The sequence below is a fragment of the Gracilinanus agilis genome, chromosome 2 (assembly GCF_016433145.1).
Source record: "Gracilinanus agilis isolate LMUSP501 chromosome 2, AgileGrace, whole genome shotgun sequence".
Taxonomy (NCBI): domain Eukaryota; kingdom Metazoa; phylum Chordata; class Mammalia; order Didelphimorphia; family Didelphidae; genus Gracilinanus; species Gracilinanus agilis.
The window spans coordinates 434,374,772-434,394,052 of NC_058131.1; the positions used below are offsets into that span (position 1 = coordinate 434,374,772).

The 19,281-nt window shown below is 36.6% G+C and overlaps 1 protein-coding gene and 1 pseudogene across 1 annotated transcript in view; one reads left to right on the forward strand and one right to left on the reverse strand.

The window, feature by feature from the left end:
• Window positions 1-567: 567 nt before the first annotated feature.
• Window positions 568-2,015, reverse strand: LOC123233908 (annotated as a pseudogene).
• Window positions 2,016-5,963: 3,948 nt separating this feature from the next.
• Window positions 5,964-19,281, forward strand: part of PTGER2 (prostaglandin E receptor 2) — a 49,240-nt gene continuing 35,922 nt past the window's right edge. The window contains exon 1 of the mRNA XM_044661935.1: window positions 5,964-6,990. Coding sequence (XP_044517870.1) covers window positions 6,154-6,990 — 837 coding nt within the window. The 5' untranslated portion in view covers window positions 5,964-6,153. The remainder of the gene's footprint in view (window positions 6,991-19,281) is intronic.

The window sequence follows — 19,281 nt, forward strand, 5'->3', positions numbered from 1 at the left end:
TCAATTCTGACCTTAGACACATCCTAGCTTTGTGACCCAGGGCAAGTTACTTAACCCCAGTTGCCTACTCCTTACCATCCTTCAAGACTTTGGATCAATTCTAAGACAGAAGGTAAGTGTTAAAGAAAAGAAAAGAAAAGAAAACACATCCTAAAACATTCTATGTGCCAGGAACCATGCTAAGTCAATAGAATACAGTTGGAATCCTGCCTCAGCTAGAGACTCTGTGGGATCTTGGGCAAAACATTTCTCTTCTCAGCCTCAATTTCCTCATCTATAAAATGACAATAATAATGTCTCATAGTTTCTAGCTACCAAACTGAGGAATCTTTTTCTTCCTTTGTCTCATCCCTAGCAAATTTACTTCAGGACACTGTTTCAGCAGTGGTCAAGTGGTTAACTTCTTCCAGAATTCAGTGTCTTGACTGACAGGTCAGTTCTCTATTGAGTGACTGCTGATGGTCCCAAAGACCTTTGCTAACAAATCTTCTTACCTTTTGGAGTTCACCAAGATCTTAACCTATTCAATTGTCTCAATATACTCATTCACCTTTTTGTCCTTGTTAGTCAATCTGAGTTTCATAGGTAGTTGTGTTCTTTCAGAAATAATTTAATTCTTCTATCTGTTTACTCTAAAACCACTTTTATATGATCCTTATTACATGAAGCTCTTTCTTTCCCATATTGTCAAAAAATTTGCTTTGAGTTTATGGAATTTATGTGTATAATCCTGTAAGAGATCTCTCTGTTGCTGAAGCATGTGCATCAGTGCTGCTTTGAAGGAGGGGTCACCAGCACTGTGAATGTTCTCCACCATTTTGTCATTTACTCCCATAAACCTTGCCAAGAGCTGTTCAGTCTCTACAACCATTGTTTTAAACATTTTGTCTGTTTAAAAAGGATATTGTGTCAGAACTATACCTGTCATGTCTTCTACTTCAAGCATTATTGTGAACTTGTGTACAATTTACTGAAGGAAACCAGTTTCAGATCAAGTTCATTTTCAAGTTGTCTGGCCTGTTTTTTGAGATTAAGACTATGTTCCAAGGACTTTGCAGGAAAACAGATGTTGTTGTTTAGTCATGTCTGACTCTTTCATGACCTCATCTGGGTTTTCTTGGCAAAGATAATGGAGTCGTTTGCCATTTCATTTAACAGATTTTGTATACAAGTATGCAGATCACATGCAGAGACATTTAACATAGCAATGAGGCAAAGAAAGTCAAGTGACTTGCTTAGTGTTGCATAACTAGGAAGAAGAAGGAGAAGAAGAAGAAAAAAGGAGGAGGAGGAGGAGGAGGAGGAGAAGAAGAAGAAGAAAAAGAAAGAAGAAGAAGAAGAAGAAGAAGAAGAAGAAGAAGAAGAAGAAGAAGAAGAAGAAGAAGAGAGATTGAGAGAAAAATCATGGATGAAAACTGATCAGAGAGCAAACTGAAAATATAAAACTTTGCTTCTCACCTCCCAAAAGAAACCTTTAAATTAAAACTCCCATTAATGTCATAACCAAAGTCTAGAGTTTTCAGTTCAAGGAAAAATATTGTCATACTCAGTTAATCAGTCAGCAAATACTTTTTAAGCACTCACTCTGTGCTACGTACTTTGAAGTCTAGTGATATGAACAAACAAACAAACATTCCAGTTCTAAAAATTATCATATTTTAATGGGTCACAAAATATAAAGGCTACCACTCGAGTATCAGCACTCATCACTTCATATCTTGATTACTGCAGTAGTCTTCTGATAGGTCTGCCTGTCTCAGGTCTTTCCCCATTCCAATCCATCCTCCATTCAATCACTAAAGTGATTTTCATAAAATGCAAGTCCAATCATGTCATCCCCCTACTCAGTAAACTCTCATGGCTAGGAAGCCTCCAGCAGCAAATACAAAGTATTCTATTTGGCATTCAATTACACAATTACTTAATTACATAGCTGGCTCCTACCTTTCTAGGTTTCTTATAATTTACGCTCTGACACTTACTCTTTGGTCCAATAACATTGGCCTCCTGGCCATTCCATGAACAAGACAATCTATTTCTCAGATCTGGGCATTTTCTCTAATCATCCTGTGTGCTCTTTCCTCTGATCTGACTGCTGACTTTCCTGACTTCCTTTACCTCTCCCCTATAATCCAATCTTTTACCAGAAGCCTTCCTTAACCCCTGTTAATTCCAGTGCTTTCCTTTCCTTTAATTTCTTACTCATCCTGTATAGCACTTGTTTTGTATATATTTATTTGCATATTGTCTCCTCCCTTAGACTGGAAACTTGAGGACAGGATTGCTTTTTGTCTCTTTTTGTAGCACAGTGCCTGGTACATATCTGTTATTATAGTTCAGTCATTTCAACCATGTGTGACTCTTCATGACCCCATTTAGAGTTTTTTTTTTTTTAACTAAGAAACTGGAGTGCTTTACCATTATTTCACTTTACAGCTGGTATCTGGAGCTAGATTTGAACTCAGGAAGATGAGTCTTCAGTGCTCCTAATCACTGCACAACCCAGCTTCTTCCCTTCTAGCACATTTATACTTATTGATTATTTGATTGATTGATAAATAACTAAGTACTTTCAAAGTCAATAAAGAGAATACAAGGAAGGTAATCCAAGAGAGGAAAGTACTAGCAGCTGGGAGGGACCAGAAAAGTCCTTTTTTGAATGTGGGATTTCAAGTGAATTTTAAAGCAAGCTAGGTAAACTAAGAGGTGGAGAAATGGAGAGAGTTTACTCTGGGTATGGTTAAAAGTCATGGAAATGATAGAAGTTAGAGAGGGAATAATATGTGAAAGGAACAGCAAGTTTGTTACTATAGATGAATTGAAGAGTCCAAGCAGGGGAATAAAGTATAAGAAGAAACTTAAAGTGATAGGAAAAGTAGGAAGAGATCAGGTTAAAGATATTTAATATTTTGGTTTTTTTCCCAATTACATGTAAAAACAAATTTTAGCATTCTTTTTTTAAACTTTGAGTTTCAAATTCTCTCCCTCCTTCTGATACTTTTCCTCTCCATGAGAAGGCAAGGATTTGATATAGGTTATACATGTGCAGTCATGCAAAACATATACATGCAAAACACATTCTATAGTGTTAAAGAAAAAAACTCCCCCAAACCCAAGAAAAATAAAGCCCCCCCAAAGTATGCTTCAATCTGTGTTCAGACTCCATCAGCTCTTTCTCTGAAGGTAGAGAGCATTTTTCTTTTCTTTTCTACTTATTTAAATATTTATTTAAAAGCTCTGCTTGTCCTGATGTAGACTTCTAACATCAAATTAAAGAAATAATTACATTCTAGAATTCCACATAGATTGTGAATACATGATAGTTTACCCATAAACTTAGAAAAACAACCATGGACTAATAGCTGGAAACCTCCAAATTAGTAGATATTTAGATATATTAGTCCTCATAACAAGATAAAATATAGACTGACTTGAAACTTTCCTACTCTAGTTATAGGTGGGGGTAGCTTTATTTATTTATTTATTTCTGACTCTCATACTTCTCTGTCTGAAGTATTTGCCAACCTTAAAAGGTCACTAGGGGAGGGTACCTGGATAATTCTCTCAGAGAAGGTGCCCATCTACAAAGAAGCACAGCAGGATCAGGCTCTATAGTTAGCCCAGGAACATGTTCTGAGGACAAGACCAATGGACAAAGCAATAAGAAGCAAGGATGCTCACATCCAATGTCTGCGAGGGTGGTAATTTATCATTTCTGTCATCTGCATCTTTTTCCAGGTTAGGCAGAGGTTAAAATCATCAGTAGTGGGTAGGCTGTCCACTTGGAGTTGGGGCACTCTTTGGATGAGATAGTTTTGTCCAGTTGTAAACTCCCTTTAGCTTTGCTGCAGGAGTTTGACAGGAGACCTTTTTTTAAAATTTATTTAGAATATTTTTTCATGTTTACATGAATCATGATTTTTCCCTCCCTTCTTTCCTCCCCCTCCCAGAGCTGACAAGCAATTCCACTGGGTTATACATGTATCATTGTTCAAAACCTATTTCCATGTTATTCATATTTGCAGTAGAGTGATATTTTAACACCAAAACCCTAATCATATCCCTATCAAACTACATGATTGATCACATGTTTTTCTTCTGTGTTTCTGTTTCCACAGTTCTTTCTCTGAATGTAGAGTGTTCTTTCTCATAAGTTCCTTTGGATTGTCCAGGGTTATTGTATTGTTGCTAGTAGAGAAGTCTATTATATTTTATTGTGCCATAATGTATCAGTCTCTGGTGTGCAATGTTTTCCTGGTTCTGCGCTTTCACTTTTTCCAGTTCACATAAAAATCCTCCAGTTCATCATTCCTTTCAGCACAATAGTATTCCATCACTATCAGATACTACAATTTGTTCAGTCACTCCCCAATCAATGGACACCCCTTCATTTTCCAATTTTTTCCACAAAGAGCGCAGCTATGAATATTTTTGTGCAAGTCTTTTCCCTTATTATCTCTAGCAGTGGTATGTCTGGATGAAAGGGCAGGCATTCTTTTAAAGCCCTTTGAGCATAATTCCAAATTGCCCTCCAGAATGGTTGGACCAGTTCACAACTCCACCAGCAGTGTATTAGTATCTCAATTTTGCCACATCCCCTCCAACAGTTAACACTTTCCTTTGCTGCTATATTGTCCAGTCTGCTAGGTGTGAGGTGGTATCTCAATATTGTTTAAATTTGCATTTTTTTTAAGTCAGGAGGGATTTAAAACATCTTTTCATGTGCTTATTAATAATTTTGATTTCTTCATGTGAAACTGCCTGTTCATGTCCCTTGACCATTTATCAATTGGGAAATGGCTTGAGACCTTTCTTAATTCCCCATGTGTGATTTATTTTCTATATGTATTCTAGTTACATGTTTTAAAGATTAGAATATACTTTGGGGAATGTTTTCTTTTGCTAGGAGTGAAATGAGTTCTGTTTGAATTAAGAGATAGGCACCAGTTTCACCCAAAGGAAAATTTTATTATTATGAACTGATTGAGCCCCTTTTTTAAAAAAAAGACTTTTTTTAGGCTGTTTAAAACAACCAGGTTACTGACGTGTGCTTTACAGGGTGGTGTCTCCACACAGAAAAAGGGAAACTAATTCTAAGACCAAATTTGAAGTCTCAACAAGCATTTCTAAATGACTTTGGGTGTCTGGAGAATCAATCAAAATTGGTCCTTTCCTCAGTTTTCTTTTATGTTTTCGCCTTCCTTGGATTAAGGACTGATTCCTATTAAATCAAGTAATCTTCAACTGAAGCTGACCTTAGACAGGAGATTCTAGTGAATAGTCACTTAAAAGAAGTTTTCTAGAATCTAGATTGTTTCTAGACTTCTTTCCCTTGTACAGTCTTGTCCTCCTCTTCTTTGTCAAAGCCTGTACTGGGAAGTGTTATACCACTGCACTGATAGGGCCCCGTGGGGTAAGGGGAGGTGACTGTGAAGCCTTTCAGGGAGGTTCTAGTATGGGTTATAATCACCTAGGGAGCTAGAGTCTCCTTCTGTTATTCAGTCTTAGGAGACATGCAGTTTTTTTTCTTTTTCGTGCCATTTCCAACATGCTAGAAAGTAAATGACTTGAGACTTGCCTTTTCTTATACCATGATAACTTAAATTTCTATCTGCTTTCCCATCCTTCCCGCTCCCCCCCCCCCCCAGCTTTTTTTTTAAATCAGTAGACTTTTCATTAGGAAGTCTAAAAAGAGGCTTGGAGCTACTCCCAGAACAGAAAAATGACGTCCACAGATGTTTCAGCTGTTGTTTCTCCCAATTTACTTCAGTTTGGCTCTCAGCATTTCCCCCTCCCGACCCACCCATTTCTGGTAGTTCTTAGCTTAGGGAAGGGCAGAAGTTAAAACATTCCTCCGGATGCAGCTGTTGTAATGCTGTAATAGACTCTTGAGTGGTTAATAAATGAGTTTGCAGTTCCGGGGAGTTGAGAGCACAAACAATTTACTTTCTAAACCAGGAAACTGAGCTTAAGCCCCGGGTCTCTTGGAGGACACGGAGGTGTCCTTCTATGGTCTCTGCTCCCCTTTACTCCTCCTCCCCCAGACCACTTTGACTCTTTCCTCTTTCTAGTCCTCATCTTCCTTCCCCTCCTCCTTCCTCTTCTACTACTCCCATCTCTTCCCTCTCCGAAGTGAAAATCGAAGTTTCCAACATGACCAATATCTCTAACTCCTCGGACTGCAAGATACGACTATGGCTACCTCCTGGCGAAAGTCCAGCCATAAGCGCTGTAATGTTCTCTGCGGGAGTATTGGGCAACCTCCTAGCCCTAGTACTGCTGATGCGCCGCTGGAGGAGTGACCGGGACGCTTCCGAGTACCGCTGTAGGACCCCCATTTCCCTATTCCACTTACTAGTAACCGAGTTAGTGTTCACGGATCTTCTGGGGACTTGCCTCATCAGTCCAGTGGTATTGGCATCATACTCACGAAATCAAACTCTAGTAGCACTGGCCTCGAATGGCCGGATGTGCATCTACTTTGCCTTCGCTATGACCTTCTTCAGCCTCGCCACAATGCTGATGCTCTTTGCAATGGCTCTAGAACGGTGCCTTTCCATAGGTTATCCTTACTTCTACGAGCGCTGCATCACCTGGCGCCTTGGGTTAGTGGTACTGCCAGGCATCTATATCTTTTCTCTGCTTTTTTGCTCTTTCCCGTTGCTGGACAACGAGCAGTTTGTGCAGTATTGTCCTGGGACCTGGTGTTTCATCAAGCATGAACAGTCCCCTTTTTTGCAGATATATGCCACGGTGTTACTGCTTCTCATTGTTTCAGTGTTACTCTGCAACCTCAGTGTCATCCTCAACCTAGCCCGCATGCACTACCGAAGAAAAAGCATTGGCGGGGTGCCCCCCCTTGACAGAGGCAGGGGTAGTCCAGGGATCCTCAAGAAAGGGGAAAGAATGTTCATGTCAGAGGAGACAGACCATCTCATCCTTCTCGCTATTATGACCATCACGTTTGTGATCTGTTCATTACCAATTACGGTATGTTATCCACTTATATACTCTTCTCCAGCTTTCCCCAATCCTATAACACTTCCCCCAGGCACCTAAGTTTATTTTTAAGTTTACAAAAAAGATTTATTTTCCTTTAACTTCTGTATTATCTCTCCTTACCTCTCATCTTCGCAGTACTTTCTGACCCTCTTCTGTTTTCAATGAGGAAGAATGTAATATTGTCCATTCTTTAGGATATTGGTAACAACCACTGAGAGTGGTTGACGACAGAGACTCATTATAGTCTCAGGTCTCAGGTCTGACATCAATTAGTTGAGCTATTTTGGTAACATAAGGTAAGCCAGTCCCTGGACCCAATTTTTGCCATTAGTTCAACTATATAAGTTTTAAAGTCCCTTTCAGTGATAAATCTGTTAGGTTTAATGATCTATCAATAAATTTAATTACCCAAATGAGAAAGTACAAATGTACTTAAGTTATTTCCTTATTTTTAAAGACATAAACTCAGGTTTATACTGAGTTATGAAATGAAACTAAGACCTTAGATGAAAGGGAGGAATCCTTCAAGATTTACTTCAAGGAATTTAACTATGCCTTCTCCTAAAGTGTTTTAGGCATTAATGTCAAGAATGTCACATAGACACCCCTAACTTTGAAATAACTCCTTAAGCATAAAAACAGAAGGCCTACCACAGCAATGGGAGTTGCCTCTTATTTCCTTCCATGTCCTAAGAGCTAGTAGCTGCTATAGATGGACAGTGTGGGATAGTGGTAAGTAGAGGACAATATCCTATAAGTTGACCACATGTGATTAGGCAGTACTTCATATCCTTCTGTAATTAGCTCATCCTTATTTATGTAAGTAATAGCTATTGGCAAAATTGTGAAATGGTCACTGTGAAAATCTGTTCTGTGTCCTTTTGCTGAAAAGATAGTGTTATTTTCCTTTGGTATGAAAAGAAAACTGAAATGTCTGGTGGCTAGGGTGTTGAGTATCCTTTTTTAAAGCAGTATGTGTGCATATACAGGAAGAAAGGTATGAGGTGAGATGAGTATCCTTTAAAGGGAATTCCTAAAAGGGCTAAGTATAGATCCACAAGTATAAAAGTGGGAGAACAGAGCCAAAAATGGATTTCCATAATTACTTCTTCTGAACTCCAAGAGAATATGTGCACTCCAAAAAAAAATTTTTTTTCAATGTTTCCAGTTAGGCAGTCCAAGATTTGGAAGCAGAGTTTGGGGAAACAGTTGGTTTTACTCCTTAACTTTGAAAAGCAGCTATGTGATATAATACCCATCTCACTATCCAACATAACCTTGCCTGTCCCTAATAACAAATTAGATTTGTCTATAGAAAAAGAAAGGACAAATTTATTAATTTTACAGGAGCTTGCTCATCTCACCTCCTTGTCCCCTTTGCAATTCCCAGACTCTTCTTTAATCATTCAGTGATCTTTCCTCTTTTGAGGCTCACTCAATCTATATCTATTATAGATATATAATCTTAATTCTGGTGACTAACTACCAGCTTCCAGGACTCTCTCTCCTTTTATCAGTGAAATAAGTGTTCATCTCACAGTGTTTCTCATCTCCTCAACTCCTGTGCTCATATGAGATGATGTCAACATACATACTGATGCTATCTCAAATACCCTTAACTTTACTTTAAAAAGTTTTTGAAATTACATACTTAACCACCAATAAAAATTTAAATAAACAAATGTATAAAAATTATGTGCAAAATTACAAACTCCATGTTGTTTATAATTTGTTTAAAAATATGTAAATTATATATATAGTGCTAATATAAATATCCTTTGCTTTTGAGTTTCTTTGGATTGGTTTTATTTCAATACTTTTTTCTCTTGATTTTGTGTTTCCTAAAAATGTAACCATAGTATGTATTATTCTTGTTCCCTTTACATCTCTTCACATATTCCCTTATTTTCTTTATATTTCTACATATTATATTAATAACACAATATAATCTATCATATTTGAAAGTCACCATCTACTCAGTGATTTGATTTGCATTATTTCCAGTTTTTTTGTCATTACAAAATTTCCATGAATATTTTCATACATACATAGCTTTTTACCCTTTCAGTAATGCCCTTAGAGTTCTAATCCTAACAGGATCCCTAGGTCAATGAGCATGAACAGCTTTGCAGCTTTTAATGTATATTTCCATCTTGTTTTCTAAACAAAACAAAAACAATTCACAGCTGCACAATTAGTCCTTTTTCTCCCTGTTCTTATCAGTAATTTATTTGATCAATTTAATCCATATGATTCTCAGATAACATACCAGGACCATATTTAGCTAGACTGGTCCTTAGGCAGCAGACAAATCTGTTGTTAGGACCACATTCTTTTCAAAACCAAGTCTTTCCAGCTTGTTCATCCCCAGTGGAACTTTTGTTCCAATGCTACAACCTTCAGGAATGCAGGATTGTCTTCATAATATGATGAGTATTAAAGTAAACTTTTGCCGAAATTTATGCCCTTTAAACCATTGTTTTCCCAATAGAAACTATGTATGGAGTCTGGGTACCCTCAAGTTTATACCTAAAACTAACTTCATGCAGTTGTGTGTGGGGATATCTAGTTCTGAGAGGAGTGCCCTGCTATTATAATTTTATTTATTTTCCAACTGTACTCATTTAGTTTTTCCTCTAAAAATCTGGATACTGTGACACTTGGTACATACCAATATTGACAATGCTTCATTATCCATAATATCCCCACACATAATATAATTTCCCTGTTCATCCGTTCCATATCCATTTTAGCCCCAATTCTGTCATAGATCATGACTGCTACCCCTCCCTTCTATGGATTTACAGTGAGGCATAGTACATTCTGCTCCAGCCACTCACCTTCACTCTACAGTTTCTTATAAATAATACATTGTCAGGTCCTGGTTTTTAAAACTTTCTGCCCTTCCCATGGGTGAATTCATCCTATTTATAATCAATGTCATAGTTAATAGCTGTTCATTTCCATCTACTTCATTCCTCCTCACTGTTTGTTCCCCTCTTCTTTTCTTTCCCCTGTATCCCTCCTCAGATGTCCAGTTTAACTTTGAACAGTACTCTTCAATTTACACATCTTCCCAAAAATCCTTCCTTATTCTCTCCTCTTCCCCTACTAGTTTCAAAGGTCCCTCCTTTGTCCCTTCCTCCTTACCTTTTAATTCTTATTCTATCCACCTTTCCTAAAATTCCTTCCTCATCCCTCCTAATTCTTGATATGAACTTGACTCTAAAAATCCCTCCCCATCTTGTCCTTAAAATCCCTCCTTTATCCCTTCATCTTACCCCCTCTAGGTATCCCACGCTTTTCTTATCCTGTTGCCCTCCTTTCTCTTTAAACTACCTATCTTTCCTTCTCTTATACCCTAAGTCCCCAAAGGGGACTCCTAGTTCTCCTTTATTCCATCCCCCTTCCCTCCTGTTTCTCTGTACATTAAGAAAATGTTTACTTTTCTAATTGTGTGTGATGTTCTCCCTTTATCTCAGGTTTGATGAGAGTAGGGTTTTAGTACTACTAGCTCTTTCTCCCCGCCTTCCTTTTTCTATGGCAATTCATCCTCTCATTCCTCCTCTGTATGAAATAGCCATTCCACCCTACAGCTCCTCAGGCCTATGCTACTTCCATTTCAGCTCATTCCATTCCATTCATATTCCACTCCATAGATTTTGAGTGTTCCTTACATACATGACCTTTGAAAATGCTCGGGCAATGATACCATTCCCAGGGGCCACTGATGACATTTTCCCAAACAATAATCAATCAATTTGAACTTTTGGATTGCTTAAGATCGGTCTTTCATTACCTTTACAGATGTTTCTTATAGATCAAATTTTCTGCTTAATTGCGAGGTTTATCCAGGAATAGTTGAAACACCTTTATTTTGTTAAATATTCATTTCTTACCTTTTATCATTTTTACTGGATATGTTTTTCTTGGTTGTAAGCCCAGTACTTTTGTTCTACAAAATGTTCCGTGTCCTGCATTCTTTTAATGTTTCTGTTCAGTTAGTCTGACTATAGGACCATAGTATTAATTTTTTTTTCTTGTTGCTTGTAGTATTGTCTCTTTAACCTGGAAGTTATGGAACTTAAAAATGATGTTGCTGTGTATTTTCATCTTTGAGTTTCTTTGAATTGCTGAATAGTGGATTCTTTCAATTTCTATTTTACCCTCTGATTCTAGAATTTCTGGCATCACTGGCATAAATCAAATGTAATCATAAACAATTTCTTAGATTGTAGTCAGACAGGATTTTATTTACAACTTTTTTACAAAAATATTTTACAGTTTTTGAATTTATGCTCCTTAATGATATTTTCCTGTATTCCTCCATCTATGCTTTCTTCTTTCCTGGTTTAAGAGTTAGGACTTCCCACATTAAATAATTCCTTCACTAAATAATTCTGGTAGGTTGTTCTCTTTCCCAATTTTTGAGACTACTTTAATCAAGCAAGGGTTCTAATTGTTCTTTAAAAGTATGATAGAATTCTCCCATCAATCCATTGGGATAAAGAGTTAAAATTTTTTTGGTACGTTAGTTTTCACAGGTAATTCTATTTCCTTTTCAGGGAATGAATTATTTAAAAATTCTATTTGTTCTTCCATCAGTTTGAGTATTTTATATTCTTTTTTTTAGCATTTAATATTTATTTTTTAGAAAAGTTAACATGGTTACATGGTTCATGCTCTTACTTTCCCCTTCACCCCCCAAACTCGCCTCCCCCCCCCATAGCCAATGTGCATTTCCACTGGTTTTAACATGTGTCATTGATCAAGACCTATTTCCAAATTGTTGATAGTTGCATTGGTGTGGTAGTTTCGAGTCTACATCCCCAATCATGTCTGCCTCAACCCATGTGTTCAAGCAGTTGTTTTTCTTCTGTATTTCCAATCCTGCAGTTCTTCCTCTAAATGTGGGTAGCGTTCTTTACCATAAGTCCCTCAGAATTGTCCTGGGTAATTGCATTGCTGCTAGTACAGAAGTCCATTACATTCTATTTTACCACAGTGTATTGGTCTCTGTGTAAAATGTTCTTCTGGTTCTACTCCTTTCACTCTGCATCAATTCCAGGCTTTTTCAACATCTATTGAGATAATCGTGTGGTTTTTGTTTGTTAGATTGTTGATATGGTCAATTATGTGGATGATTTTCCTAATGTTGAACCATCTTTGCATTCCTGGTATGAATCCCACCTCATCATGGTGGATGATCCTCTTGATCACTTGCTGGAGTCTTTTTGCTAGTATTCTATTTTAGATTTTTGCATCTTTGTTCATTAGGGAGATTGGTCTGTAGTTTTCTTTCTCTGTTTTTAATCTACCTGGCTTTGGAATCAGTACCATATTTTTGTCATAAAAGGAATTTGGTAGGACTCCTTCTTTGCTTATAATATCAAATAATTTGTATAGTATTTGGGATTAGTTGCTCTTTGAATGTGTGCTAGAATTCACTCGTGAATCCATCAGGCCCTGGTGATTTTTTCTTAGGGAGTTCTTTGATGGCTTGTTCAATTTCTTTTTTTGATATGGGATTATTTAGGTATTCTATTTCTTCTGCTGTTAATCTAGGCAATTTATATTTTTGTAAATATCCATCCATATCTCCTAGATTGCTATATTTATTGCCATATAATTGGGAAAAATAATTTTTAATGATTGCCTTAATTTCTCCTTCATTAGAGGTGAGGTCTCCTTTTTCATCTCTGATACTGTCAATTTGGTTTTCTTCTTTCCTTTTTTTTTATTAGATTGACCATTACTTTGTCTATTTTATCTGTTTTTTCAAAAATCCCAGCTTCTAGTCTTATATATTAATTCAATAGTTCTTTTTGCCTGTCCAGGTGCCCTTACTGATTATTAATTTTTTTGCATTATGATCTGAGAAGGTTACATTTATTATTTCTGCTCTTTTGCATTTGTTTGCAATGTTTCTATGCCCTATTACACGGTCAATCTTTGTGAATGTACCATATGCAGCTGAAAAGAAGGTGTATTCCTTTTTGTCCCTATTTATTTTTCTCCACATATCTATTAAATCTAATTTTTCTAGGACTTCATTCACCTCTCTTATTTATTTATTTATTTTTTGGTTTGATGTATCTAGATCTGAAAGAGGAATATTTAGATCTCCTAATAGTATGGTTTTACTATCTATTTCCTTCTTTAGCTCTGCCAGTTTCTCCTTTACGAATTTGGATGCTATGCCATTTGGTGCATACATATTGAACACTGTTATTTCCTCATTGTCTATACTGCCTTTTATCAGACCTTCCATGTCTTTTTTAATCATATCCATTTTTTCTTTGGCTTTGTCAGAAATCATGATCACCACTCCTGCCTTCTTTTTCTCATTTGAAGCCCAAAAGATTTTACTCAACACCTTTAACTTAAACATGTGTATGTCCACCCACCTCATATATGTTTCTTGTAGACAACATATGGTAGGGTTTTGGTTTCTAATCCACTCTGCTATTTGCTTACGTTTTATGGGCGAGTTCATCCCATTCACATTCAGAGTTATAATTATCAGTTGTGTATTCCCCAACATTTTGGTATCCTCTCCTAGTTCTACCCTCTTCTTCTTACACTATGTTATGATTAAAAATGATGAGGGCCAAGATCAAAAGGAAGAATAGTATTTTAATAAAAGCCATGCTGATAGAGATAAACTGACCACGTGCCTGTAAGAAACCTATTCCAACCTCACCCTCAGCCATTTACCTTTCTTCTCCCCGCGTGCTCAGGTAGCTAAAGAGGAAGTTCAAAGTCACTTCCCCCTATTTTAAAACAGTCCCTCACCTTCAATACGTAATCCAAAACAGGAAACCCATTGGGGATCACGGGAAATGTAGTTCCAAGTATTCCAAGTGATTTTAACTAACACATAACCCCCCTGAGATCTGTTGAAAAAGACAGGTCTTTTTCAGTGGATCTTAAACCAAAAGAAAAGAGGACAAAAGCTAGCCGCGTTGACAAAAAGCCAATTTTGGGGCAGTACCCCACTGGCATAAGAGTGTCCATTCAAAATAAATGCATTCAATTTGTTCAACCCCTATAGTTCAGATCAACTGCGCCCCATAGTTCAAATTTGGGTCTTCATGATCCAGTGAAGGCTCTTCAGGCATCTTTTGGTGCCTCCACCAAACAGGTTCGTCATCTGGATTCTGGGGCGATGGTACAATCCTTATCCTGAAATTACTCTCAAAGAATTTAAACTTTACATTATAGATTACAAAATATACATTTTCTTCTGAGAATTAACATTACCCCCCTGAGGTTACTTCTAAAGGAATAAAAATTGACTTGCAATATAGATTATAGTTCAGATATTATGATTATAAAAACTTAACACACACCCCACTGAGGAAGATTTTAACTCACACATAACTTAAAGAGGCAAATTTTAAAAATATGAGTTTTCTTACTTTCCCTTCTGTTTCTTATTTACCTTTTCATGTTACTCTTGGTTTTTGTGGTTGGATATCAAACTTTCCACTTAGTCCTGGTCTTTTCTGTGCAAATACTTGGAAATCTTCTATCTTGTTGAATGCCCATACTTTCCCCTGGAAGTATATAATCAGTTTTGATGGGTAGGTGATCCTTGGTTGTAGACCCAGTTCTCTTGCCTTTCTGAATATCATATTCCAAGCCTTGCGGTCTTTTAGCGTGGAGGCTGCCAGATCCTGTGTGATCCTGATTGGTGCTCCTTGATATCTGAATTGTCTCTTTCTGGCTTCTTGTAAAATTTTTTTCTTTTACTTGGAAGCTCTTGAATTTGGCTATTATATTCCTGGGGGTTGTCTTTTCAGGGTCTCATGTAGAGGGTGATCTATGGATCCTTTCAATGTCTATATTTCCCTCTTGTTGTAGAACTTCAGGGCAGTTTTGCTGAATAATTTCTTTTAGTATGGAGTCCAAATTTCTATTTCTGCTTTTTCAGGAAGACCAATGATTCTCAAATTGTCTCTTCTAGACCTGTTTTCTTGATCTGTCAATTTCTCATTGAGATATTTCATGTTTCCTTTTATTTTATCAGTCTTTTGACTTTGTTTTATTTGTTCTTGCTGTCTTGAGAGATAATTGGCTTCTACTTGCCCAATTCTTGTCTTTAGAGACTAATTTTCTGCTATATTCTTTTGATTTTCCCTTTTGATTTGGTCTATCCTGTTTTCCAGCTGTTTGATTTTGGTCTCCAATTTGCTTATCAATTCTTTTGATTTGGGGGCATCTTTTTCTAATTGCCCAATTCTAGCCTTTAGAGACTGGTTTTTGGCTATAATCTTTTGGTTTTCCTTTTAAATCTGGTCATTTCTGGTCTTCGATGTACTTGCCTTACTTTCCAATTGTGAAATTCTGCCTTTTAAACTGTTATTTTCTTCCCAGATCTCTTCCATCTTTCTCATAATCTCAGATTTGAACTCTTCAAGACCTTGTGACCTATTTTCATTTTTTTGGGAAGGTTTGAATATGGTTACTTGTTTGTTCTCCTCTGCTTTTTGCCCTGTTGTCTGGATTTTTTCTGTGTAAAATTTGTCAAGTGTTAAAGGTTTCTTTTTCATGTTTCTCTTCTGGAGTTCCTGAGTCTGGCTTGCTGTTGTGAGCTGCATGCCCTCTCAGCTTTATCCTCACGCCCAGGGTCTGTCTGGGCTCTTTATGCTCCTGAGGTCTCAGATCTAGTTGTTCTCAGGGTCAAGCCTCCTGGTGGTCCTCTTGCTTGTTCTTCTGCCTGAAGCTCCTTTAACAGTCTCAGGGTACTGCTTCCACAGTCATGCACCCCTCTACGCTGGGTCCTCACTCAAGATCCATGACTGCGCTCAGGATCCAAGTCTGTGCCTGCGCTCAGGATCTGTGTCTACACCTGCGCTCAGGGTCTGTGCGTGTTCTTTAGCCTCTTGGGGTCTTAAGTCTTGCTGCTCTCAGGAGCAGGCGCTGGAGCTGCCAATGACTTAATGGGTGCCCCAAACTTCGTCTAATTCTTTTGTGCTGGCTTTGGCACTAGGTGGTGTGGAGGGGGTTGCTCAGCTTGCATTTTAGTGAGAGCTATTTCAACCCTTATAGCATCTAAGTGCCCCAATTCCATGTACCTTCAGTGCTCCACCCTGTTGTGGGGTCCCTTTGTTCATCTGGATTTGTTTTTATTTCTTCTTGAGGAGTCCTATATGTGTGGGTTAGGAGAGGTCAGGCAGTTGCTTTTTACTCTGCCGCCATCTTAACCCAGAAAAACAGTATTTTATATTCTGTGATGGTAAAAACAGTATTTTATATTCTTGATGGTATTCTTCTCTTGAAAGTATTTCATTTATGTCTTCTTTTCAACTATTCTGGATTTGTTGTGATTTTACTTTACTCATTCTCTGTTTTGTTTTATTTTCTGTCTCTTTAAATAAGATTGTCTCAAAGTTTAGCAGTTTTATGTTAGTCTTTTCAAAGAACCAGTTTATATATCATTTCTATAGTTTTCTGGTTTCAAATTTATGATCTAAAGCATATTTGTTACCTTTTTATTAAAAATGTATATTTACTTATATTAATCCTCTCTTTTCCTCTCTTTTTATGTTTTTGATAATGTATATTTATTAAAATATGATTTTTCCTATGGGGACTGTTTTGCTCTATCTCAGAAAGTTGGCATGCTGTTTCAACCTTTTTTCTTTCACATAATTATTAATTATTTCTATTATTTCTTCTTTGACATTCATTATTTAGGATTTCATTGTAAGTCTCTATTATGCCTGTATCTTTTGTTTGTGGTCCTTGAACATATTCTCATTTTTGTGTGTGGCCAGATTGTAAGGGGTAAAATATTAAAGGGTTGGACTAAATTTATGAAAAAATGTAATTATTACTCGAGTCAGAATGACTTTTTAGGAATTTATTTATAAAATAGAGGGAAAGAGTGAAAGTAAGGAAATCAGAGAGAGAAGATAATTACTCCATCCAGGTCCAAACAAGGCAGGGCTTCTGAGGCCCCAGCAAACAGAGCCCAGAAGTAAATTACACTACGGTTTTAGCCACAAGGCCTCCTCCAAGACAAGGGGCCTCTCTGGAGGCTAGTACCTCTCAGAAAAGCAAGAAAAAGTCTTTTTCACTCACCACATGGTAGTTTTAAGGGAAAAATCCAAAAGCAGTCCAAGGTCCCAAACTGAAGCTCCTTCAAGTTCAGGTTGAAGGTGAAAGACCTTGTCACAGGAAGTTCTTGCCACTTTTAAAGACCATTCCTTTCATCCCTTCCTATGCTTTCCTTACACTTTACGTGGACCAATTACAGCTAAAGTTTTGCTTAGGACTGCCCAGGGGACAGTCAGTCGATTCTGATTCATCACCCACTATCATACATGTGACCTGCTAAGGATAGAATTACTACTTTTGCTTTTTTTGTTAGCCATAACCCTATGCCCTAAAGCCTAATCAATTTTTTAAAAGTTCCATGAAGTTCTGAGAAATATATGTAATACTTTGTCAGTATAGCTTAGAAACATGTGTTTCTTAACTCTAGTTTTGTCAGCAATTTTGATCATTTTCCCTTTGGTTTATCTTTTTCTTAGATTCATCCAAAGCTGAGAAAAGAACAATGAAATTGTATTCTTCTAACATAGTTTAACATCTCCTTTATAAAATTAGATTCTGAGCCTTTTGGAGCATATAAGTTTAATATTGATATTGGTTTATTGTTTATGGTTCTTTTCAGCATAATGTATTTCCCTGTTTACTCCTTTTTATGTTTTGAATGTTTCTTATTGCTTTTTCTGTTATATCTATATCTCCTCTTCATTTTAGATTTGTTTGATTCATAGTAAATTCTTTCTAGCTCCTCATCTTTATTTTGTGTGTGTCTTTGATTTTTAAATGTGTTTCTTATAAACAATAGATTGCAAATATTTAACTGTTTCATTTTATCAAATTCTTAATATGTTTACATTTAAAGTTTTGAGTTATGGTTTGTATTTTCCTTTATTTATTGCTAAAACAGAAGATTTTTTTCCCCTAATTTATGCTTTTCTTCTGCCTTCATCTATTTTAAGTTTGCACTATTTCCACTGACTCTCTTCCCTTTCTATCCCCTCATTTGTTACACCTTTCCCTTGTGTTTGAATTTTACTTACAAGTTCCTTTTTCTTTTTTGTTTTTATTTAGTTACTAACTTAAAAACTAGATAAATAATGTCTCCTCTTTTTATACTCCTCAGTTAAGCAGTAAGTAGCATCCTCCTTTCCTCCACTTCACTTAGTTTTATTACTTTTTTAAAATTTCATTTTCTGTATTATTTCTCCTTTTTTCTTTATTATTTACCTATCTTTTCTATTCATTTTTTGATTTGTGGCCCTACGTGAGTTCACTGATTTATTTATAAGATTTAATTAATTATATTTGTGTGCTGATTTATTTGTAATATCCTTATAAAAGGAGCTCTAATTCTGCTTCTCTTTACTTATTCATTGTATTCCTGATAAGATTAAAAAATTTGAGGTCCTTAGTTTGGATACCTTCCTCTTAGTAGTTTCTGTTACTGGCTTGTAGTTTTTTTTTTTTTCTGTTGGCTCTTTTTCACTCCTTGTGCTTCATTCTTAGAGATATTTCTTTCTACAGATGATATAGAAGATATTACTGTATGTCCCAAATATCCATTTCTTTATTTATCTTTGTTCTTCCCTTCATAATATTTTCCCCATTTACCTTAAAATCTCTTCCATAGGTCCAGGAACTTTTCTGGGAATAATCTGCCTCAGAATCTCTAAATCTTCTTCTTGAGTTAAGATGAGTGATCTCTCTTAAGTGCCAAATCTTTGTAGATAATTCCTGTTGCAAGGTCCCTATTTCTCTTCTTTCATAGGAGCATTTATCAGTAGTGTCCCCCTTATGCCCTTGAAATAAAGTTTCCCATCCTGCTTTTCAGTACTTCCCTTTGTCTCTTTTTCCTGAATGCCTTCTTGAGTTATTTTTCCTTCATTTGTTTTCTTCTGACTTGATTAAGGTACATAACATTCCCCTCTCCCATTTTATAATCTAGTCTTGCAAAAACATTGATTCACATGTATACAGGGTGTGGTGAGATTTAGTCCATGATGTTTCCTTTTGACTTCTGCTTTTGTCTTTCTTCCTCAAAGTTCCTTACTACTATCTTTTGTTGACCTTGGTTCATATATTTGTTTACCATTCTTGTGTTTCTCTTATCTGGGATGCTTGAGAAGCAAATAGTTTCTTTAAGTCTGATTTTCTTTCTAAGAAAGCTTCAAATTCCTTTTGTTTTTTAATTTTCAAAGTAAGTCACTCAGAGTTGACTCA